The 25,427-nt window shown below is 49.2% G+C and overlaps 1 protein-coding gene across 1 annotated transcript in view; it reads right to left on the reverse strand.

Annotated features, from left to right (window-relative positions):
* The window catches only part of HECW2 (HECT, C2 and WW domain containing E3 ubiquitin protein ligase 2), a 207,840-nt gene that overhangs the window by 119,756 nt on the left and 62,657 nt on the right, over positions 1-25,427 (reverse strand). Inside the window, 3 exon segments of the mRNA XM_015406124.1 lie at positions 19-1,377; positions 10,548-10,648; positions 20,213-20,355. Of these exon segments, the coding sequence (XP_015261610.1) occupies positions 19-1,377; positions 10,548-10,648; positions 20,213-20,355 (1,603 nt within the window).

Here is a 25,427-nt window from a genome sequence, read left to right on the forward strand (position 1 = left end):
CCCCCGTACAGCCGTTACCTCCGCTAGCTCCATCAGCCTCTGAAGCGGCCCCCTCGCAAGCTGCCTGCGCCCCTCCGGCCTCCTCCTCCTGTGATTGGCTACGTGCGGCCGCAGCCTGCAGGCTCCTCCTCCTCTGCCAGATTTCTTCAGCCTCGTGAATATCTTGGAGTCCCCCCATTTCAGCCGACTGCCTTTCCTCTTCAGCGCTTGGGATATGTACCGAGGGCAGGGAGGCCTGGGTGCATATGATGTCCTGTGTTTCCAAAGCAGGTGCGCTGCTGGCGGTGTCCACTGCACAAGCCCCTTCTTCCTCCTCCTGGGAAGAGAAGGCCGGGGTCTCCGAAAACCGGGCGCTTTCAAAGGAAGAGCACTGAGTGTCCACCGAGGAGAGTCGGGGAGTGGCGGCTTCGTTGCACGAGCCGTCCGCCCCTTCCGCGTCGCTCTCTCCTTCCGGCCGAGTGCTCGATTCGCTCACGCTTTCCGTGCGAGCAGGATCGCTCGGCTCGGTTTCTGACGAGACCTGGGACGGCTCCGACCCCTGGTCGATAGACTCGGCTTCCCTGATGCTTCTTCTGCTTCCGGGAGGAGACTCAGAAGCCCCCGCGTCTGAGCCGGCGGCAGACTGTTCCGCCTCCTGAGGTGCACAAGCTTCAGCTCCAACCAGATCTGCTGGCTCATCATCTGGAGGACGTTGAAGAGATTCAGTTTCTTCTATGGCCACCTCTGGCTCCGGAGGCACTGGAAGGGGCTCTTGCTGGCTATTGGAAGGAGGCGAGGAGGTTTCTGCTTCCGGTGCTCCTCCATCTTCCTCAGGGCCTTGGCTTTGTGCTACCTGGCTTGGTGAACAATTTAGACAATCTCCTTCGGCATTTCTGTTAGCACCGTCCAGCATAACTAATCCGCCGTCATCGTCCAGGGAGGACTGGAATCCCAAACCCTGGTGGAATTCATGCTCCTCTTCATCAGAGTCTATGTGAAGCATGGCATTGAGTCTAGTATCGGTAGGGAAGCTACTCCTTAATTTTGGGGATGCCCCAACGGCACGCTCATTGCAAGCGGAAGTCCCGGCCCTACAATGACTACTTTGCTCAATAGAATCCAGGTAGTCGTTCAGCGAGTCCTGGCGGCCTCTGGGCGGTGACGACTGCGAAGCCGTAGAGGTCAAATCCTCCTGATCCGTTTCCAGAGTGGTGCTAGTCCGCAGGGAATGCCGTGGGGTTCCCTCTCCGGCGGACTCCTCGAACAGGGGGCCGTTCAGGCAAACCGGAGGCACCTCGTGATGCCCAGCGGGGGCGTCCTCCTCGTCCGAAGGGCTCCCCAAGTCTCCGTTGACAGGGTTGACTCCTAGCAAAGTTCCCACTGTTTCCGGCGAAGCATCTGTAACAAGGAAAAACACCAGGAAAATATATCACTACATGTAACAATACCTGTTTGCAGGCGGTGGGGGGAATGAATCGCTTGGTATGGATGGAATGGAATGCAAAACCAAAGCACTGGAGTATTTGAAAAGATATATGATAAACAAAAGGAGCTGCGGTGGCTCAAGTGGTTAAGACGCTGAACTGCAGGCTGTGGAAGGTCGGCAGTTCAGCAGTTCGAGACCCGAGTGTGCCGCATGACGGAGTGAGCTCCCGTCTCTAGTTCCAGCTCCTGCCAGCCTAGCAGTTCAAAAGCAAGAAATTGCAAGTCTGTAGTTCAGCATTCTGAGACCAGAGTGCCGCATGACGGAGTGAGCTCCCGTCTCTCGTTCCAGCTCCTGCCAACCTAGCAGTTCAAAAGCAAGACATTGCAAGTAGATAAATAGGGACCACTTCGGTGGGAAGGGAACAGCGTTCCGTGCGCCTTGGTGTTTAGTCATGCCGGCCACATGACCACGGAAATGTCTTCGGACAGCGCTGGCTCTTCGGCTTGGAAACAGAGATGAGCACCGCAACCCTAGAGTCGGACCCGACTGGCTTTCGAGCAAGGGGAACCTTTATGATAAACAAAGGCGTACTGTGAATTGTAAAGCGGGTTCTAGATCACATCAGACTTGCGCTCTCCCTAGAAACTTAAATGACTAAAATTGAGGCTATTGTCCTATGGTCACATTGTGAGAAGACAAGTCTCACTGGGAGAGACAATCGTGCTGGGGAAAGCTGGAGGCAGCAGCAAAAGAGGAAGAACCAACATGAGATGGACTGACTCAGTCTTCAGTTTGCAAGTCCCGAGCAAGGCTGTTCACCAATTGGTGGGTTTGTGGGTCAACAAATCAAAGGGTCGCCATGGGTCGGCAGCGACTTGACAGCACTTAACACACACACACACTTTATAAACTGCAAATTGGAAACACCATGTGGCACGCATACAATTATCAACACCAGGGCTATTTTGGGGCAGGAACGCACAGGAACGGAGTTCCGGCTGGCTCCTGAGTTGGCCACGTCCAGCAGGAACTCATTAGCATAATAGGCCACACCCAACAGCAGAAACTCATTAGGATTGGCTACATCAGGGGTGTGTGGCCTAACATGCAAAGGGGTTCCTGCTACAAAAAAAGCCCTGGGTTATAACAACAAAGTAAACAGAATAAGAAGCAAAAGGTGGGTGTGGCTGGATGACCACACTTCTGGTAACATGGGGGTGTGGCCTAATGTGCCAATGAGCTGTGCTGTCATGGGTGTGGCCTAATATGCTAATGGATTTCTGCTGTTGGGCGTGGCCTATTATGCTAATGAGTTCCTGCTGGACTTTTTCTACAAAAAGAGCCCCGATCAACTCTATTCCGTGTACCAGTAACAGGTGTACAAATACACAGGAAAACGGACAGCGTTCGTGTGCTCACATACAACACATCAAGAAGGCATTAAAACAGATGGCAAACTCTAGATTCAAGGCCAGGAACATCTCAGAGAACCAAGAAGGTTTTCAGGCTCTAAGCTTTTGAGGTTCAAAGCTCCCTTCGTCAGATACTTCCAAAGTATTCAGGATACATCGCCCTGCGGGACCTAGTGTTCATACAGTTCTGCAGGGCCCGTAAGACAGAGATGTTCCACTAGGCCTACAGTTGAGGAGAGCAATGGCCTCCATCGAACCCGGCCTCCATCTTTTCTCCCCTTTCCGCCTATGGAGAAGGATGTAAATAGTTTAAGCACCATCGGAAACTGGAATCTGAATCTAAACTATGCATTGTTTTAATTGTCCTTAACTTTTGAGAAGAAGAAGAGAAGAAAAGGGATTGGATTTATACCCCATGGCCCTTCACTCGGAGACTCAGAGCGGCTTACAAACTCCTTCCCTTCCTCACCCCACAACAGACACCCTGTGAGGTAGGTGGGGCTGGGAGAGCTCTGAGAAGACTGCTCTTGAGAGAACAGCTCTGAGAGAACTGCGGCTTGCCCAAGGTCACCCAGCAGCTGCATGCGGAAGCGTGGGGAATCACACCTGGTTCTCCCAGATTAGAGTCCACGTTCTTAACCACGACACCCAACTGGCTCTTAACTGACTTGTAATTATGTATATTGAAATGTTGTTAACCGCCCTGAGTGGGGGAGAGGACAGTCTACAAGTCGAGTGAATGATGGATGAATGAATGAATGAATGAATGAATGAATGAATGAATGAATGAATACTTTGTAATATAAGCTTTGCCTCTTGAAAGCTTATAAGCCTGAAAAACCTGTTGATCTCTAAGGTGCTCAAATCTGGACTCAAATCTAGTTGCCCTACCGCAGACCAGCCTGGCTACCCGCCGAAACTATGACAAATTCGGTTTTGAGTGAAACTTCGTCAGACTGTGTCTGTTTATTCAGCTCATTTATCATTTTAAAGCAAACAGCAATTCAAAAACAAGGAGCCTCTTCTGACTCCTCCTCTTTCAGTGCTTTTGTTCTCTCTCTCCTCGTGGTCTTGCAGGAGGGAAGATGCTTCCGCAGATGTCATGTGCAAGCAAGCCTGGGTTTTGTAATAGGGAATAGTATCATTTAGGGTTGGGATTCTGTTTCTTCTTTTCTACAAAATGCATATGAATGGGAATAAGTTTCAATAAAAGTAAACTCTATATAAGTTGCAATTGAAACACAAACAACCAAGGAGCCACAAAGGGTCTCCCACCCACTTTCTGTTAGATGCAACATAACATCAGCTGTGATCTAAAGGAACACGACTAGTTTCAAAGATGTGTTGGTTCATTCGAATCCATTTTTCCATCCCGTACTTTCTAAGAGAAAAGAAATAACCCACGTTCCCCCAAAACACACAGGCTTGGATCCTGTGTAGAATTTTCAGAGGCGCCAAGAGGAGGAGCAATTTTCACTGATCCCCTCTCTCCACCACAGCACAAAATAACCCCCCCCCCCCAATCGCTGCTCCTGGATAATGGGGGACCACCCCCAGGAGGAGCTCGCAGGAAATCAAAGGTCTCTTGCAGGAAGGGGGAATTGGCCTGAGGCCACAGAAAATACAGGCAGAATCCAAGCCATGCTCTTCTATGTGAAATCAGCCCTTAAATACCCAGGTCCTTTCCACACTAGACCTTAAATCTTGGTTCAGCCCCGTCCCCGAACGTTCATTTCTACACGACACATGAATTCACCCCTGTAATTATCTCGGGGTATTTTTACATTCTACACTACACTCGAGTTCACCCATATAATTATACCAGGGGGTTTTTTTTGTTTCCACATAACGTTGAGGTCACCCCAGTTTCACCCCACACTTGTCCCGGGATAAACGGATGCTGTTATAACCAGGGATAAATGCAAGGAGTATTGTGTCCCGAGCTGAACTCTGATAAAACCAGGGATGAGATCCAAGTGCGGAAAGGACCCCAGGTATATAGCAACACTGGTTTGAGCGCTTACAAAACACAATAATGAACAATGCCCTTAAAATAAGTTTGGGATGTCGGAAAGCCTGCCCACATTTCTAGACAGAACTAGAGGAGTTAGCATCTGATGAAGAGAGCTGTGTTTCTTGAAAGCTTACGCTACAATAAAGTTCGTTAGTCTTAAAGGCGCTGCTGGGGGTTTTTTTACTATCTTGACAGAACTGTGATTTCTGAGGAAACGAGGAAGCCACAGACGGAGGCCCCCCCCCGATAGACCGTTCAGTACGTAAACAGTGAAATAAAAGACAGATCATAAAAGAAGGTACATCAGTGTGGATTCTGTGGACCGCGCAGATAAGAATGCAGTTCTTTCATGCACTCCCTGTTGCTCTGTAGCCCCACTGAGGCCTCTAACATACTGGTGATGGAAGTGGTTGGACTCACGCTAACAAAAGCTGTGTGAGCCCGAAGGATGCACCGGGGGCTGGCACTGATCCTTCACCAACGGAGTTTCACTACTGCTAAGAGAAAGGGTCATAGAATCATAGAATGTTAGAGTTGGAAGGGACCTTGCAGGTCATCTAGTCCAACCCCCTGCACTCTGCAGGAGCAGAGCCAAAAGAGAGCCCTACAACATTCCACCCATTGGATCTGGTCTTGCAACCCGGAGCAAGAGAGAATAGATCTGCTCCATCTTCTACATGACAGCCCTTCAAATACTTGAAGACTGCAATCATGTCCCCTCTAAGCCTTCTCTTTCCCAGGCTAAACATACCCAACTCTTTCAGCCTTTCCTCATAAGACTTGGATTCCAACCCTCTCACCATCCTGGTTGCCCTCTTCTGGACACGCTCGAGCTTGTCAACATCCTTCCTAAAATGTGGTGCCCGAAACCGGACACGGGACTCCAGGTGAGGCCTGACCATAACAGAACAGAGCGGAACTACCACCTCCCGTGATCTGGACACAATGCTTCTGTTGATGCATCCTAAGATTGCATTCACTTTCTTCACAGCCACATCGCACTGCAGGCTCCTGTTTAGCTTGTGATCAACCAGAACACCCAGATCCCTTTCACATGTGCTGCTGTCAAGCCAAGTCCCTCCCATTCTATATCTGGGCCTTTGATTTTTTTGTACCTAAGTGTAGGACTTTGCACTTCTCTCTATTGAAATTGGTTTTAGTTGTCTCATCCCACGGCTCCAGCCTATCTAGATCATTTTGAATCCTGACTCTGTCTTCTTCAGAATTAGCCATCCCACCCAGTTTCGTGTTACCTGCAAATTTGTCTTCCTCCAGGTCATCTCTCCTTATATATAATTGAATAGTGGGTGCCAAAGTTCTAATTCTAAAATGCACTCCCTTAGTGTATGGCTGATGGCACTGCTCCTCAGCATATATCGCCACCAATCAGAAGGCAAAGCCCGGGTCCCGCCCACACCACAACTGCTGCGACAACCTGGTCTTTTGCATATGGAAGCTGATTGGACTTCACTCCATTCCACACCTCAAACTCCCCCCCCCCGCAAGGCAGTTGGAATTTTCAGTTGCATAACATACCTCATAGGGGAGAGGAGAATGGGTAACAATGGTTACCACTCTCCAGGTGAGGGCTACAGATAACTCAAACATTCAAATGCTCTTCAGGTAGCAGAGATCAGACCCTCTGGAGAAAACAGTGGACTCTGTCATTAAACCCTGCTGAGGTCGCCACAGGAAACTGACACTGTTTGCCCAAAGCCAGAGCACTCTCCCAGAGCCTCTTTCTAGATCCCGTTGTATTTATTTCTGCAACGGGCATTATTTCTAGTTTATAAATAAATAAAGGGTCAAGTGGCCTGTCCTTTCCCAGCCTCCTCTCCACAGGCCGCCCCCCCAAAGACTGCACGGCTTTTTGTCCACTCAAGTCTTGCAATCTTTAGTATCAGCGTCTTAGCTACACATGTTTGAAGCCATCCTCAAGACCAGGGTTTTTTTTGTAGAAAACCCCCAGCAGGAACTCATTAGCATACTTGGCCACACCCAACAGCAGAAGCGTATTAGCATATTAGGCCACACCCCTGACAGCACAGCTCATTAGCATATGAGGTCACACCCCTGTGTTACCAGAAGTGTGGTCATCCAGCCACACCCACCATTTGCTTCTTATTCTGTTTACCTTGTTTGTTGTCAAAACCCAGGGCTTTTTTTGTAGCAGGAACTCCTTTGCATGTTAGGCCACACACCCCTAATGTAGCCAATCCTAATGCGTTTCTGCTGTTGGGTGTGGCCTATTATGCTAATGAGTTCCTGCTGGGCGTGGCCAACTCAGGAGCCAGCCGGAACTCCGTTCCTGTGCGTTCCTGCCCAATAATAGCCCTGCTCAAGACAAAAATTATATGCATGTCTACATATTAATGGAAGAAAGTTAAAATGCATGGGGGGGGACTGAAGAAAGAATACTGAGATGCGGGGTCCATGAACTGGGGGTGGGGGGGTGATATCAATGGAATGAAACAGAATCCAGATTGACTAGCTGTAATCTCAAAAAAGAAAGGAGAAGCAATGTTGTAAAAGAGAAGGTTTCGCTCTGCATCGCTCCGGGCTCGGGCCTGGTTTGCTGATCGCTCTGCTCCGCCCTAAAGAATCACCAAAGCGGCTCACCGTAATTAGATTAGTTAAAATGCATCAAATCACAGGGGGTGGGGGTGGGGGGGATCACATTTTTCCAAAATTAACACGAAATTTAATTTAAAATAAATCAGATCATCCTCCAAAACAAATTTAATCCTCCTGCCACCAAGAGAGTAAACAGCACAGGAGACACACTACAAAAAGCCGTTAGTGGGTTAGGAAAAGAAACACACAAACACACAAAGTTCCCTTATACTGAACCAGACCTTCAGTCCGTCAAGGTCACGACTGTCTACTCTGGTGGGCTGGGGCTCTCTGGGGTATCAGGAAGAGCTCCCTCACATCACCTGCCACCAGATCCTTTTATCTCGAGATGCCGGGGATTGAACCAGGGACCTTCTGCGTACCCAGCAGATGGTCTACCTCTGAGCCACAGCTCTTAAGAACATAACGGAAACCATGTTGGATCAGGCCAACGGCCCATCCGGTTCAACACTCTGTGTCACCCAGCGGCCAAAACCCAGGGTCCCTCAGGAGGTCCACCAGCGGGGCCAGAACTCCAGAAGCCCTCCCATTTTGGGGCCCCCAAGCACAAAGGAGACAGAGCATCACTGCCCCAGACATAAGAACATAAGGGAAGCCATGTTGGATCAGGCCAACGGCCCATCCAGTCCAACACTCTGTGTCACCCAGTGGCCAAAACCCAGGGCCCCTCAGGAGGTCCACCAGCGGGGCCAGAACTCCAGAAGCCCTCCCATTTTGGGCCCCCCAAGTACAAAGAATACAGAGAACATCACTGCCCCAGACATAAGGACATAAGAGAAGCCATGTTGGATCAGGCCAAAGGCCCATCCAGTCCAACACTCTGTGTCACACAGTGGCCAAAACCCAGGGCCCCTCAGGAGGTCCACCAGCGGGGCCAGAACTCCAGAAGCCCTCCCATTTTGGGGCCCCCAAGTACAAAGAATACAGAGAACATCACTGCCCCAGACATAAGGACATAAGGGAAGCCATGTTGGATCAGGCCAATGGCCCATCCTGTCCAACACTCTGTGTCATGCAGAGGTCTTTCACACCACCTACCGCCTGGTCCTTTTAAACTGCAGGTGCCGGAGATCGAACTCGGGGCCTTCTGCATGCCAAGCAGATACTCTGCCACTGAGCCATGGCCCCTCCCCCAAAGGCTGTGCTACACAGTATGCTGTTCAGCGGCAAAGAAAGGGAGGACAAACTTGGTAGGGTTGCCAATTCTGAGTCAGGAAATACCCGGAGATTTGGGGGGTGGCGCCTGAGGAGGGGAGGGTTTGGGGGAGGGACTCCCACCTTCCAAAGCGGCCATTTTCCTCCAGGTGAACTGATCTCTGTTACCTGGAGGTCAGTGGCAATCCTAGGAGATCTCCAGTCTCCACCTGGAGGCTGGCAACCCTAAAGCTAGGACCGTTTCCCAGATAATCCTGGAAAGGGAGAGAACGAGGCACCCTTTTAAGGCTGAGACTTGTGCGGTGTTTTGGTGGGGGTTTTTTTTAGATGAATTTAATAAATAATGTAGGATTTTGCAAGCTAAAGCAATTTGAGCTTTTAACTGGCTCCTCTGCTGTCTTCTGTGTTTCCATCTTCCATGGAAACAATCAGTGCTTTTTTTGTGTGTTAAAAAAGAGTAAGCACCAGCACTGATATATAAGGTTGCACTTATGATTTTCACCGATTCCCCCCTAGGACCTGGGAGAGGCTCCCCCACCCCGCCCAAACGTGGCGGTAAAGGTAAAGGTCTCCCTTGCTCGAATACCAGTCGAATCCGACTCTAGGGTTGCGGTGCTCATCTCCATTTTAAAGCCGAAGAGCCAGCGCTGTCCGAAGATGTTTCCATGGTCATGTGGCCGGCATGACTAAACACCAAGGTGCACGGAACGCTGTTCCCTTCCCACCGAAGTGGTACCTATTTATCTACTTGCAATTTCTTGCTCTCGAACTGCTTGGTTGGCAGGAGCTGGAACTAGAGACGGGAGCTCATGCAGGACACTTGGGTCTGGAACTGCTGAACTACTGTCAGTCTGGAGCAGCCGAACAAAGTTCGAGTCCAGTGGCACCTTTTAAGGCCAACAAAATTCTGGCTATAAGCTTTCGTGTGCAGGTACACTTGTAAAGGTAAAGGTAAAGGTTCCCTTGCTTGAAAGCCAGTCGAGTCCGACTCTAGGGTTGCGGTGCTCATCTCCGTTTCCAAGCCGAAGAGCCAGCGCTGTCCGAAGACGTTTCCGTGGTCATGTGGCCGGCATGACTAAACACCAAGGCGCACGGAGCGCTGTTCCCTTCCCACCGAAGTGGTACCTATTTATCTACTTGCAATTTCTTGCTTTCGAACTGCTAGGTTGGCAGGAGCTGGAACGAGAGACGGGAGCTCACTCCATCATGCGGCACCCGGGTCTCGAACTGCTGAACTACTGACCTTCCACAGCCTGCAGTTCAGCGTCTTAACCACTTGAGCCACCGCAGCTCCTAAACGTGGCGGTACTCCTTGCTTATGAGTACCACCACCACAAAAAGGACACGGAGAAACTGGCGCATCTCTTATGTCCTACTGGTGTTGTGTTCACCGATCCTGTTATATCGGGTGGGACTGCAAAGCGAAATAGATAAATACTAGAAATAAGGCCCGTTGTGGAAATAAATACAACGGGATCTAGAAAGAGGCTCTGGGAGAGTGCTCTGGCTTTGGGCAAACAGTGTCAGTCTGCTTTTAAAACATGAACCTGGGACCTGCACACCACCAGAATACAGCAGATTCCATATGCAACTGACATTCCAACTGCCTTGCGGGGGGGGGGAGTTTGAGGTGTGGAATGGAGTGAAGTCCAATCAGCTTCCATATGCAAAAGACCAGGTTGTCGCAGCAGTTGTGGTGTGGGCGGGACCCGGGCTTTGCCTTCTGATTGGTGGCGATATATGCTGAGGAGCAGTGCCATCAGCCATACACTAAGGGAGTGCATTTTAGAATTAGAACTTTGGCACCCACTATTCAATTATATATAAGGAGAGATACAGGGGATGAGGCTCCAAAGAGCTGACCGGGCCAACGTCCTGCGTCTTCTCTGCAACAGTAGGAACGTGCGCATTCGCTGCCAAGTCTCACCTTCGTGAACGGAAGAGGTGATCTCTACTTTGAACTGGAGATAGCCACTGACGTGGTCAGCTGGAAGCCTCCTGCCAAGGTTATAGCTGAGAGTCTGGTCTCTGCGAACGCGAACAGAATATGTCCGTCAATCTTTATTACAGCCCACAAGCCCCACTGAAGCAGAACAAACAACGTTCAATTAAGTAATTACCTAAAATTATCTCTCTACTTACATGATGCAACCGAGTACATCAGACAGTAGAAGAGGAGAAGAAGAAGAGATTGGGTTTATACTCCACCCTTCACTACCCGAAGGTGTCTCAGAGCGGCTTACAAACTCCTTTCCCTTCCCCTCCCCACAACAGACACCCTGTGAGGTAGGTGGGGCTGAGAGAGCTCTTTTGAAGACTGCTCCTGAGAGAACAGCTCTGAGAGAAGAAGAGAGAAGAGATTGGATTTATACCCCGCCCTTCACTACCCGAAGGAATCTCAGAGCGGCTTACAAACTCCTTTCCCTTCCCTTCCCCTCCCCTCAACAGATACCCTGTAAGGTAGGTAGGGGCTGAGAGAGCTCAGAGGGAACTGCCCTTGAGAGAACAGCTCTGAGAGAACTTGTGAGTGACCCAAGGTCACACCAGCAGCTGCATGCGGAGGAGTGAGGAATCAAACCCGGTTCCCCCAGATTAGAGTCCACGCTCCTAACCACTACACCAGACTGGCTCAGTGAGAAGGATCAGAAGGTTATCAGAGTAAACTATACACAAGACGTTACCTCAGCCAGCGTTTTCATAGCTGAGGGCAGAAACGCTGCTACTTGTACCATGATTCTTCGGTTGGTTGCAGCCAATAAAATTTTTAAGAGTCTCTCTTCTCAGAAAACAGTTTTTCTAATCAGCTAAAAACAAGTTCCAGTAAATCTAGGCATGCATGACTATATAAAATCTTCAATGAAATAATGCATGAACCAGTGATTCAACCGTTATGAGAGCAGGGATAAAAATCTATGATTTAGCTGGAATATTTTCCTTTCTTCTTGTCACTGGTCAACAGTAGCACCTTAGAGACTAACAAAATGTGTGGCCAAATGAGTCACTGCCAGTGTTCCCTCTAAGCTGAGTTCGTGTGAGCCAGCTCACAGTTTTTTTAGCCTCCGGCTCACACATTTTTGCCTCAGCTCAGGAAGGAGGGCTCCAGAGCAAACAGATTTATGCAGCAGTCGAATCGCTCGCTCACAGCTTTAATGCCAGGAGCTCACAAAGTAGATTTTTTGCTCACAAGACTCCACAGCTTAGAGGGAGCACTGCTCACTTCTTCAGATACCACTAGAATAACTCGCTGTGTCTGAAAAAGTGAGCCGTGACTCACGAAAGCGTCTTCCCTGCCACAAATTTTGTTGGTCTTTCAGGTGCTCCTGGACTCTGGCTTTTTCCTACTGCTACAGACAGACGAACACGGCCACCCGTCTTGATTTACAGGCAAACAGAATTATCAGTTCTCTCTGGCCCTCTAATGTTCAAAACTGAACCAGAATGGCGGTGGGGAGGAGGAGACCTGAATGGTGTCATGCCTGGTATATTGCTATTAGTGCACTTAAATTTCCCCAGGGCTCTTTTTGTAGAAAAAGCCCAGCAGGAACTCATTAGCATAATAGGCCACACCCAACAGCAGCAACTCATTAGCATATTGTGCCACACCCCTGACAGCACAGCTCATTAGCACATTAGGCCGCACCCCCATGTTACCAGAAGTGTGGTCATCCAGCCACACCCACCTTTTGCTTCTTATTCTGTTTGCCTTGTTCATTGTCCAAACCCAGGGCTTTTTTGTAGCAGGAACTCCTTTGCATGTTAGGCCACACACCCCGAATGTAGCCAATCCTAATGAGTTCCTGCTGGGCGTGGCCACCTCGGGAGCCAGCCGGAACTCCGTTCCTGCCCAAAAATAGCCCTGAATTTCCCCAACGGGGCAAACACGGGTAGAGAAGACCTCTCCCTAGGTAGTGAGGATATAATCCAGACGGGGCCCTTGGTTGCCTGGAAATCCCAGAGCACACCTGCTTGACAGGGCGGACATCCAGGGGACACAAGGACTTTGTAATGTGTCGTTAGGCCCGAGTCCTCTCCCAGTGTCCTCACCGCTGAACCTCCCTGGCTCTCAAGTTTTAATTATGCAATTTTATTTATTTATATTCTAATTGCATTCCGCCCCAAGAACCATGCTAAAAACGTGACAGTACAATAACAATAATAAAACTATAATGTCAATAAAATCCCACTAATCCTCCTTCCCCCAGAGTATGAAATAGTACAGCCTGTTTAATCACCCCCTAGTCCAATATTCTTACTGCTGTACCACCTGGGCTCTCAAGTTTTAATTATGTAATCCCCCTCCCCCCAGAGTATGAAATGGTGCAGCCCGTTTAACCATCTTGGAATTCTGCAACCTCATTCTGCTTCAAGTGTAGACCAGGCCCCAGCACCTACAGGCTGTCTGTCCACACCAGGGTTGCCAGACCCCCCGCCCACCCGTGGCTCTGCCGATCAGCTGGCCGGTGGTGGTGGTGGGGCTTACTTGGGAAAACAGTGAGGTCCAGTTGACGTTGCAGCAGTGTGTCTACATCACTTCCAGCATGGTCCAGAAGTGACATCATCATGTCGACAACATCAGGGTGATGCTCTAGTATTTGGGCAAAAACTCTATGGTAAAAGCCAAATTTACCATAGAGCTTTTGCCCAAATAGCAGAGTGCCACCCTGACATTGTTGCATGATGACATCATTTCCGGGTCACATAGGAAGCAATGCAGACACATCGCTGCAACATTGGCTCAGCCTCCCTCCCGCTCCCGGTAAGTCCCCCCCATCCCCACACCGCATCACTTTCAATGGAATAAAAATTTGTAGGTGTGAAGAAGAAGAAGAGGACTTGACAGAAACGGCTCTTTTTCAAGAACAGCTCTTATCAGAACTACGGCTTGCCCAAGGTCATCCAGCCAGGTGCGAGTGGAGGAGTGGGGAATCAAACCCGGCTCTCCCAGATTAGAGTCCACGCACTTAACCACCACACCAAACTGGCATTCAGGCATTCAACCCATTGAAAATAACACAGCGCATATGGTCAGCATTCAACATAGATCTGAATGCAAGTTCCGGTTACAACGCTGTTTCTGATCCACTAAGGAACAGTTCTGATTCCTGTTCAGCTGGGATCACACAGTCAGTTCTTATTTGTGCGGTGAGGGGTCACTGAAAATTTCAGGCCCTCCTCCCAATCCTGTTGTGCCACAAATTCAGCCCTTACTAAGTCTGAAAAGCAACATGAAAAAAAAGTTAATATTATGCAAGGGTCATTTCCTGTGGGAGCGCACAGGAGCGGAACTCCAGCAGTAAGGAGCCCAGGGGACGGGCACATGCAACAAGCCCCGCCCCCTGCTCCCAGCAGCCCTCAATTGGGCCGCGAGGAGCAAGAAGCAGCCAGGCAAGTTGCAGAGGCCCCCCCCGCCCCGCCCCCCCCGGCCCAAAACTGTCCAGTGGAACTTGAAGACCAAGTTTTATTCAGGTACAAGCTCTCCCTCCTCTGCGAGGACAGATCTGCACGTTCCCCCCCCCCATCACTAGCAATCCAAAAGAGTCCAGTGGAAAAAGAAGAAGAAGAGATTGGATTTATACCCCGCCCTTCACTTGGAGTCTCAGAGCGGCTTACAAACTCCTTTCCCTTCCCCTCCCCACAACAGACACCCTGTGAGGTGGGTGGGGCTGAGAGAACTCTGACACAAACTGCTCTTTCAGGAACAGCTGTGCCAGAGCTTGTGACTGACCCAAGGTCACATCAGCAGGTGCAAGTGGAGGAGTGGGGAATCCGCGGCACGAGCGGGGCAGACAGGCTTGCTGTGAAATTGAAAAAAATGCTTCGGAGCAGGAAACTCCAGAGGAAACCAGGCGCAAGTGCCTAGTGAGAAATCGCCCCTACTCTCCAAGATGGATGCTTCGAGGTTTCTGAATCTTAGTACATGGGAACATTCTGCCCCCCAGTGGCAGAATTTATATTATTTCCTCGGCTGAATACAACCTCTTTTGTTTTCTTTTGGGGTCTGAAGACTGCAAATGTCCTGGGCGTATTTATAGCTTTAATCACATGAATGACCTCTGCGAGTTTCACTGCAAGGAAGATGCACTTGAATATTTTATTTAACAAGCTTTAGGGTGCCTTTTCCTGCAAGATGTGGTGCAAAGTAGCGAACGTCTGGGGAAAGTGCTATTGATTTTGATGAGATAGCTGCTCAGACTTTGTCACAGAGAACCTCCGCTAAGCATAAAAAGGAGCCCTCCCCTCAACCACACGAGACCTCGTTTTAAGTCTGTTAAGGTCTAGAACTGAGCCAAACTGTCATGAATTTTCCATTTTTCTATCAAACATTTTGTCAGGAGGAGTTCTTCCATGTAGAAATGATTACAGAATCTGGTTAAAATTGTAAGGTTATTGTAAACATGTATCAATATGAGTTGTTATGTGAGTGTACGAAAACTGTACGGAAATTTAGGTTTAGCCTAGGTTTTCTGGGAGTACCTACCGGCCGATGATGTTATAATAATTCTACTTTTAGATTGCTCTTTTTTGTGTGAACTTAATAAATATTTCTCCTGCCAACCTAGCAGTTCGAAAGCAAGAAATTGCAAGTAGATAAATAGGTACCACTTCGGTGGGAAGGGAACAGCGTTCCGTGCGCCTTGGTTTTTAGTCATGCCGGCCACATGACCACGGAAACGTCTTTGGACAGCGCTTGCTCTTCGGCTTGGAAACGGAGATGACCACCGCAACCCTAGAGTCAGACTCGACTGGCTTTCGAGCAAGGGAGACCTTTACCTTTACCTTTAATAACTATTTCATTTTAAAAAAACTGTCAGAAATGGTTGGGGAGGGTGAACATTTTGGAGAACAGTTAAGCAAAGCCGACAACATGAAAAGTAGAAATGTTTTTATGCTTATGATCCAAGCCCTGGTTACGCATCGCAGCTTCAACAGAGCTCTGGAAAAGCCCTCCGAGGCTGTTCCTTTAAGCACCTGGGATCTTTCTGCGTGAACTCGTTCAAAGGCCTCTCTGAGAGGAAAGGTCAGACCTTGAAAGAGAAGGAGCTAAGCTGTCCTTGTCTTACTAAGCTTGAGGAAACTCCTAAACAAACGGTTACACAGGCAAGGTAATTTTCAATATCCTTAAACCCTCGAGCTCGGGGGTCCCCAACGCGGTGCCCTCGGACTCCACAGTGCCCGCCAACACATTACCTGGTGCCCTCCAAAAGCTTTCAGAAATTGGGTAGGGAAGAGTTGACAGTCCCCACCTGAGACCTGGAGATCTCCTGGAACTACAAGGGATCTCCAGATGGCAGAGATGACTTCCCCCAGAGAAAATGGCTGCTTGGGAGGGTGGAGTCTATGGCATTATACCAAGCTGAGGTCCCTCTCCTCCCCAAACCCATATGAACATAAGAGAAGCCAATGTTGGATCAGGCCAATGGCCCATCCAGACCAACACTCTGTGTCACACAGAGTGGCCAAAAATACCAGGGGCCACCAGGAGGTCCAGCAGTGGGGCCAGGAGACCAGGAGCCCTCCCACTGTTGCCCCCACCCCCAAGCACCCAGAATACAGAGCATCCCTTGCCCCAGACTGAGAGTTCCTATCTATACCTAACATAAGAACATAAGAGAAGCCAATGTTGGATCAGGCCAATGGCCCATCCAGACCAACACTCTGTGTCACACAGAGTGGCCAAAAATACCAGGGGCCATCAGGAGGTCCAGCAGTGGGGCCAGGACACTAGAAGCCCTCCCACTGTTGCCCCCCCCAGCACCCAGAATACAGAGCATCATCTGCCCCAACCTGTGAGTTCCTATCTACCGCACCCCTCCCCAAGCCCCACCCCTAAAATCTCCAGTTATTTCCCAACCCGGAGCCGGCAACCCTATGAATCCTATGAGACTTATTCCAGAAGAAGACATCCAGAGCTATCACTGGGCCATAAAAATGTTCTAGTCAACAACACCACTACCAGTTTGGTGTGGTGGTCAGGAGTGCGGACTCTCATCTGGGAGAACTTGGTTTGATTCCCCACTCCTCCACACGCAGCCAGCTGGGGGACCTTGGGTCAGTCACAAGTTCTCTCAGAGCTGTTCTCTCTCAGGAGCATCCTCGAAAGAGCTCTCTCAGCCCCGCCTATCTCACCGGGTGTCTGTTCTGGGGAGGGGAAGGGAAAGGAGATTGTAAGCCGCTCTGAGACTCCGAGTGAAGGGCAGGATATAAATATAATCTCTTCTTCTTCTTTTTATACAACCACAAAAGGTGAACACCCTGGGCTTTTAAAAAAGCCTACGAAGAGTTTAAAATATCCACAACTGTCCCTATTACAACTTTCTAGAATCCGGGAGTGTGCAACTTCATTAAAAACACCTCTGTTGTGTTCCCTGCAAAGATCTCAACTAAAGCTGGGGGGGGAGGGGCACAATTAATTTCAACAGTAGTTGCATGGGATAAAATGCTTAGTAGAATGGATCAACAGCATACACTCTGGAAACTGTTTAAGTACACCAAGAGTGTTTCCAGATGGAAAGGCCTTGGGGCTTTACCGTGTGGGACCTGCATACCTGACACTCATGAGCCATACAGAGAATGCAGCCATCCAATCGCCACTATCAATACCCCCTCTAAGCTTCGGGGTCTTGTGAGCAAAAATTCTACCTTGTGAACTCCTGGCATTAAAGTGGTGAGCGAGCGATTTGGCTGCTGCGTAAGTTCCTTTGCTCTGGAGCCGTCCTGAGCGGAGACGAAAATGGGTGAGCCGGAGGTGAAAGAACTGTGAGCTCGCTCACACTGACTCAGCTTAGAGGGAACACTGGCCACTATCCCAAACACGGTGATGGGAAGGATCGGTGCAGTGGCCTATTAGCGGTAACTTCACTTACTGCTGAACAACTTTTGAGTCCAGTGGCACCTTTAAGGATTAACAACGTTCTATTCAAGGTATGCGCTTTTGTGTGCAAGGACACTTCCCTCAGGTACAGACAATGAATGCCAACACTCTGTGTGCTGGGAGAAATTTCCCTCCTCCTCCCACGCTACCAGAAATTAGGGGCACCTGACAACATAAAGTACCACTTCGCACACAACACAGTTCGCTTGTGGTGCACATCCAGCCTGGACTGAAAGCGCTGCACTGGCTGTCAATAGCATACCGAATCCACTTCAAAGTGCTGGTACTTACCTTTAAAGCCCTACATGGCCGGGGTCCGACTTACCTGAGGGACCGCCTCTCCCCATATATACCCCCAAGAGCACTTCAGTCCGGGGCACAACATCGCCTGGTGGTTCCAGGCCCCCGGGAGGCAAGGCTCGCCATGACTAGGACCAGATCCTTTTCAGTGGTGGCCCCTACCTGGTGGAACGAGCTCCCGGAGGAGATCAGGGCCCTGCGGGACCTTATGCAGTTCCGCAGGGCCTGTAAGATGGAGCTCTTCCGCCAGGCTTTCACATAGGGGCCACCCACTACCACCGCCACCAATGAGGTGGACAACATCGGGGTTAAGGATGGCCCGGGAAGATCTGCCACAATTTCTGCGTGACCGATACCACTGGGTTTACCTGGTTGAGTTATAGGATAACATCATCCTTGGAGAACTGTCTGTTTACCATCTGGCATGTATCCAGAGACCATCTTGTTAAATTGAGTACAATTGTTATTAATTGTTATTAATGTTTTTATTGTTTTATCTGTTTTATACGGGCTTTGCCCCTTGTAAGCCGCCCTGAGCCCGCTCTGCGGGGAGAGCGGGGTATAAATCTTAATAATAAATTTTAAAAATGTGGAACCAAAGGCTACAGGATGTAGTGACAGCCACCAGCTGGGCTTTAAAAAGAGGTTAGACAAATTTCATGGAGGCTAGAGTCTACCAGTGGCTGGTAGTCATGAAGCCAAAATTGGGTCTCCACGTTCAGAACCAATAGCCTTCAAGGTACCAGTTGCTTAGGGGGCAGCAACTGGGCTTTGCCCTCTATAGCCCTGCTGTGGACCTTCCAGGGCACAGCGGGTAAGAAGATGCTGGGGGCGCGACAGACCATTGATCTGATCCGGCAGGGCTCCTCTCATAGTCTTCAAAGAAATATGACCCCTCCAAGGACGCCCAGGGTCACTTCGCCAAGGCAGGCAATGGCAAACCACCTCTATTAGTCTCTTGCCTTGAAAACCCTACAGAGTCACCGGTAAGGTGGCTGCAACTTAGCAATGTTTTCCACCTCTGCATGATGTTTCACGTGCTATATTCCAAGGTCTTCACTAAACGCTGTGTTCACTATCCTTTTAATATCTATGTTTTTCTTTCCTATGACATATGCATCTATCTGGCCTGCTGATTGGCATTACCCTGGGTCATTTCGTAGAAAAAGAGGGGCAGGAGCTCGTTAGCATAACTTATTAGCATAACTTATTTGCATAACTTATTTGCATATGCCACACCCCCTGACATCACTGGAAGTGTGTCAGAAGGCAACACCCACCGCTCAGGCTCCACTGGACTGTTTTGGATTGCTAGCTATGGGGGGGGGGGGGACGTGCAGATCTGTCCTCACAGCGGAGGGAGAGCTTGTAATCTGAATAAAACCTGGTCTTAAAGGTCCCACTGGACTTTTTTGGGCTGGGGGCCTGGGGGGGGGGGCTCTGCAGCTTACCTGGCTGCTTCTTGCTCTGACTGAGGGCTGCTGGGAGCAGGGGGTGGGGCTTGTTGCATGTGCCCGCCCCCTGGGCTCTTTACAGCCGGAGCTCCGCTCCTGTGCGCTCCTGCAGGAAATGACCCCTGGGCATTACCCTGGGCATGTAAGAAGGGGCCGTGAGAGCCAAGCACTGGCTCACGCCTTCTTTGCCCTCCTGATCTGCCTAAATGCATACTGAGCCACAGAATCTGCATTGCTGTCAGGCGGCCATCTAGCCACTGTTTAATAATCTCCAAAGAAGGGGAGCGAGCCCACCACCTCCCGAGGAAGCCTGTTCCACTTTAAAAACTACTATAAATGTGAGGACGTTCTTCCGAATGTTTAGCTGAAAACTCTTCTGATTTAATTTCAGTCCATTGCTTCTGGTTAGTCCTCCTGGGGCAACAGAAAACAACTCTGCTCCATCCTCTGAATGACAGCCCTTCAAATACTTGAAGATGGTTGTCATATCAACTCTCAGGCATCTCCTCTCCAGGCTAAACACATCCAGTTCCTTCAGCTTCTCCTCATAGGACGTGGTCTCCTGACTCCTCACCATCTTTGTTGGTGAGTTAGTGTGTAACAAAGAGAAATTCAGATTCAGGCGGGTAGCCGTGTTGGTCTGAAGCAACAGAGCAAAGTTTGGGTCCGGTGGCACCTTTTAAGACCAATAAAGTTTGATTCTGGGTGTAAGTTGCCGTGCATACGCTTATACCCAGAACTAAACTTTATCAACTTTAAAGGTGCCACCGGGCTCAAACTTTGTTCTAAAGAGAAATGTAGGCTTTGAAAAGAAACAAATTCAAAACTCAGGGGTAAGATTACCAAGAGTTTGACGTCCATGTCAAAGCAGCTGCTTATGAGTACACTTAAGCTTTGTTTGGAAAAGACAACCTTCCTTTTCCTCTTGGGGGATGCAAAACAAACAACGAAAGCGTCTTGGTTTACCCAATTGCATTCCTTTCCAACAGCCTCTGGACTGGAATCGTGAGTTTCCCGAGAAAGCGCTTGATGATAGGCCGACTCTTGGCAAATTTGTCTTTGATCTCAATTTCCAAGACATCCGTGAGAAGCGCTACAAAAGAATATTTCTGGAAAGAAGAAAAAAACAACATATATTGTATATCACATCCATAAAGCGAATATCACGATCGACAATAAAGAGTACCTACGGTAGTAGAAAATGTAATCAAATTGCAGCCGGTGGAAAATGCAGTCAAGTTACAGCCGACATGGTGACCAGTGTTCCCTCTAAGCCGAGTTAGTGTGAGCTGGCTCACAGTTATTTAGCCTCCGGCGCACACGTTTTTGTCTTAGCTCAGGAAGGAATGCCTCCAGAGCAAACTGATTTATGCAGGAGCCAAATCGCCTGCTCACAACTTTAGTGCCAGTGGCTCACAAAGTAGAATTGTTGCTCACAAGACTCCACAGCTTAGGGGGAGCATTGAGTGACACCCCCCCCACAGGGTTTTCAAGGCAAGAGATGCGCAAAGGTGGATTTGCCATCGCCTGCCTCTGCGTCACAACCCTGGTATTCCTTGGAGGTCGCCCTTCGAAATACTAGCCATGGCTTACACTGCTTAGCTTCTGAGAACTGACAAGCTCGAGCTCGCCTGGGCCATCCAGGTTAGCGCAAGAGTACACAGAGCATCACTCATTTGCCCTCACATATCTATAAAAACAAGCGGCCTCCATCCATACAAATCATGACAAGCTCAGGACCCGGCCAAAGTGGGGGGGGGAAGAGCCTAGAGAGGGGGCAGAGCTGAGGATGGGAAGCCAACGGGGTCCTAGAGCCCTCCGCTTTCTCCTCTGCTGTCTCTGTCGGATGGATGGCTCTGGTTTGGAGGAATCTTTAAATACTGGTCCAAGATATTTCTAACCTTTTCAGGAGAAAATATAGTTGACCAGAGAGAAGTACTACTGGACATGTGATTGCACTGGAGGCTTCATTTGTATTTTTGTATTTCTTTTTTTTGCCCAGTGGTTAAACTTTGGAACAATTGTTTTCTGGTCTTTATTCCATATTTTGTATATGTATGATTGTATATATTTTTACATATCAGCCAACATGTTCTATTTGTATTAGACCTCTGAGGAAGGCCTGTAAAGGCCGAAACGCGTTAGGTCTGTTTCATTAGCCTTTGTATGTTTTTATATTTGTATATGAGGTATGAATGGGCCCTTGTTTGTTATTTTAATTTGTGTTGAATAAATACATGTATATTTTTGTATGTTTCATAATTAGATTTCTAGAGTTGGCCCTCTTCCATTCTTGACTAACCTTTTTAGGTTCTGAATTCTAGATTTTAGGTTCAGGTTTTTTTCCCCTTTTCTGTTTTTTGTCCTTTCCAAGATATTTCTAACCTTTTGCCTCTGGATGGCAGTCTTTTCCTGGGAACTGTTTTAGGGTTTAGATGGGTCGCCCCGTGTTGGCCTGAAGCAGCAGAACAAAGTCTGAGTCCAGCGGCACCTTTAAGACCAACAAAGTTTTATTCTGGGTATAAGAATTCATGTGCGTGCACGCTCCTTCAGGTATCTGAAGTCTCTTCAGGAGGAGGAGGAGGTTGGATTTATACCCCGCCCTTCACTACCCGAAGAAGTCTCAGAGCAGCTTACAAACTCCTTTCCCTTCCCCACCTCCCCACAACAGACACCCTGGGAGGCGGGTGGGGCTGAGAGAGCTCTCTTGAGAACTGACCTTGAGAGAACAGCTCTCAGAGAACTTGTGACTGACCCAAGGTCACACCAGCAGCTGCATGTGCAGGAACGGTGAATCAAACCCAGCTCTCCCAGATTAGAGTTCACACTCTTAACCACTATACCAAACTGGCTCTCTTCAGGTATCTGAAGAAGTGTGCACGCACAGGAAAGCTTATACCCAGAATAAAACTTTGTGGGCCTTAACGGCGCCACTGGACTCAACCTTTGGTTTAGAGTTTGTTTCCTCTTTCTGCTGTTGGCGTCAGGTTGGGTGCCTTCCCTCAGGGACCTTCCTGAAGGGTTTTTTCCAGCTCTCCTGAACCCGGGGCACCTCCGCTCTCTCTCCCCCTCTATTCCTCTCCGCGTGCCTAACGTCTCTTCCTCTCCCTCCCACCTAAGGCTGTTCAGGCTCACATTAGAGAGATGCAAGAATTCCCACGCTCACGTCCAGGAGAGAATGACGACCAGAAAACATATAAGGCATTCTTGTTAATGGAGCTCAGTTACATTTTTATCACCTGCCTAAAGTCCACCTGTATCAGCCTCCCCTGTCGTTTCACCTCAAGGGCGAGCTAATTCAGACCTCCAGACAAGTAGCAGGATCCTCTCCTCTCGAGTAGGTCTCCTGTCCCTGGGTTCCCCTCCAGGGATAAAAGGAAGCTCTCACTGATTGCACCGTCCCACACACTTGCTTTCTCCAAAAGTCAACATATCTTTATTTAAGAGGAGCAAAGATTAAAAAAAAGCACAGCTCCAGAGATAAAAACACCGGGAGAAATAATAATATTTAAAACACTGAGGCAATGTGCTGAGTGGCTGAAGGAGTAGTTCTCAAGCCACTAGAACGGAGACGTTCCTGAGCAGAGTGCTGGAAAGTTGGAGTTATTCTCAACAGGAGGTTGGCAAGGCTACAACCAGGAGAAAAAGAGAATGAAAAGTCCTTTACTTGCTTTTCTCTCCTCAACTGTTGTCTCTGTTCCACTGCCCGCGTAGTCAGTAACGGTGCGACAATTAGCTGCAGCTGCCCTTTGAACAACTGCCAAGTTTTCTTATATCCTCCCTACGGCCCAGGTGGTATTTTGCTTCAGAGCCTTAAGGGGGACGCACCACAATACCAAATAACATTGCTATACACCACCTCACCGAAATCTCTCCGGCCCTCTGCTCCATTGAGTCAGTTGAGCTTAAGAGAAATTCGGTCCTCTCTACTGACTTCCTATAAAGCATTTTTAAAAGAGCAGGAAATCGCCTCAACAGACGCGTCTAAAACAGATAGGGTTGGCAGTTCCTACCTGGCAGCCGGTGAGGGGCTCCCGGATCCCGCTGGGACCTGGGAGCTGGGAACCCTAAAAACAGACTGCTTTCCCACCATTTAACTTTGAATTTAACAGCAGGCTATGCCACTGCAGGGTTCGAGTTATTACAGATGCCAAGCTCCAGGTGGTGGCTGGAGATCTCCTGGGATTACAACTGATCTGCAGGTGACAGAGATCAGTCCCCCTGGAGAAAATGGCTGATTTGGAGGGCGGGCTATATGTAATTGTAACCAGTTTGAGACCCGAGTGTGCCGCATGACGGAGTGAGCTCCCGTCTCTAGTTCCAGCTCCTGCCAACCTAGCAGTTCGAAAGCAAGGAATTGCAAGTAGATAAATAGGGACCACTTCAGTGGGAAGGGAACAGCGTTCCGTGTGCCTTGGTGTTTAGTCATGCCGGCCACATGACCACGGAAACGTCTTCGGACAGCGCTGGCTCTTCGGCTTTGAAACGGAGATGAGCACCGCAACCCTCGAGTCGGATTCGACTGGCTTTCGAGCAAGGGAACCTTTACCTTGACCTTTAAGTCTTTCCCAAATCCTGTCCGCCTCAGGCTCCACCCACAAAATCTCCATATATTCCCCAAACTCAGAGCTGGCGGCCCTAAACATATCCGTTAAAACATTCTGACATCCAGTTATTTCAACAATCCCAATCAACCCACTTTTTTTGCATCAGACTTACTCCCGGGATGGTTAATTAACAACAACAATAGCGGCAGCCCCAAAAGGTACGGACTCAGACTTATTCCGTGCATTTTAAAAACTCCAAGAATCCATTAAGACAGTCTCGGAGGGGGGAAATCAGAAGGAATTTCGGGCTCAGGCAAGAGGAGCATGGGTACATTTGGTTAGTTCTGCGTTGCACAGGACACCACAAGGCCCAGGAGGAGGAGATCGCCTGCATTTGAATTAAATGTATCATTACTGCAGAAATAAGCTGCAGGGGGGGGGGGAATGTAGGACAACAGAAGAAGAGCGTTTCATTCAAGGAAACGATAATCCAATTACCCTACTTTCTGCACGGTTTGAGAATCAGAAGCCATGCCTCTAGAAACGTGACAGAGTAGAGTCGTGAGGGTTTGCATCTGCGGCCTTTGAAACAGTTTTGCACAGGCTCATTAGAGGAGTAGGATTTCAAACTTTATTCCCTGGGGACCCCCCCCCCTCTAGGGTTCCCAGGTCCCCCGTTGTTCACTGGCGAGGGATGGGGGGGTTGGATTGCCAAATCCATGCTAGAAAACTCATAGAGATTTGGGGATGGAGCCTGGGGAAGACAGGGAATTACCCTACTTTCTGCACGGTTTGAGAAACGGAAGCCGTGCCTCTAGAAACGCGACAGGGTAGAGTCGTGAGGGTTCGCATCTGCAGCCTTTGAAACAGTTTTGCACAAGCTCATTAGAGGCATAGGATTTCAAACTTTATTCCTTGGGGACCCCCCCCCCTAGGGTTCCCAGGTCCCCCCTTGTCCACTGGCGAGGGATGGGGGGGTAGGATTGCCAAATCCATGCTAGAAAACTCCTAGAGATTTGGGGGTGGAGCCTAGGGGAGGACAGGGACCCTCAGTGGGGTACAGTGCCATAGAGTCCACCCTCCAAAGCATCCATTAGGGTAACTGATCTCTGTAGTCTGGAGATGAGCTGTAATTCTGGGGGACCCCCCAGATCCCATCTGGAGGCCGGTATCCCTAACCCCCTCCCCAAGTTACAAGGGAGTCGTTACCGGCTAAATATCAGAAGAAACTTCCTAACTGTCAGAGTGGTGGAGCAGTGGAACAGTCTGCCTCGGGAGGTGGCGGATGCTCCTTCGCTGGACGCTTTCGAGCAGAAACTGGACGACCCTCTTTCAGGGGTGCTCCCGCAGAGTGCAGGGGGTTGGACTAGATGACCTGCAAGGTCCCTCCCAACTCTAACATTCTGTGATTCTATGATTCTAAGTTTCTAATCCTCACAACCTGAAGGTAAACATCTAAATATATACCGGGCAAATATATCATGATTTTTCAAAGGCTGGACACTATTTTTTTAAACCTTTAAAGACAACCATCTCCAAATATTGTAAGAAAAGGCACAGCAGATCTACAAAGTTCAGTTTGGCTGCTGTGTGTGTGTGCGTGGGGGGGGGAACGTGTTACTCAAAGGCAGCCA

The sequence above is a fragment of the Gekko japonicus genome, unplaced genomic scaffold, assembly GCF_001447785.1.
Source record: "Gekko japonicus isolate JY-2015 unplaced genomic scaffold, Gekko_japonicus_V1.1 scaffold1690, whole genome shotgun sequence".
Taxonomy (NCBI): domain Eukaryota; kingdom Metazoa; phylum Chordata; class Lepidosauria; order Squamata; family Gekkonidae; genus Gekko; species Gekko japonicus.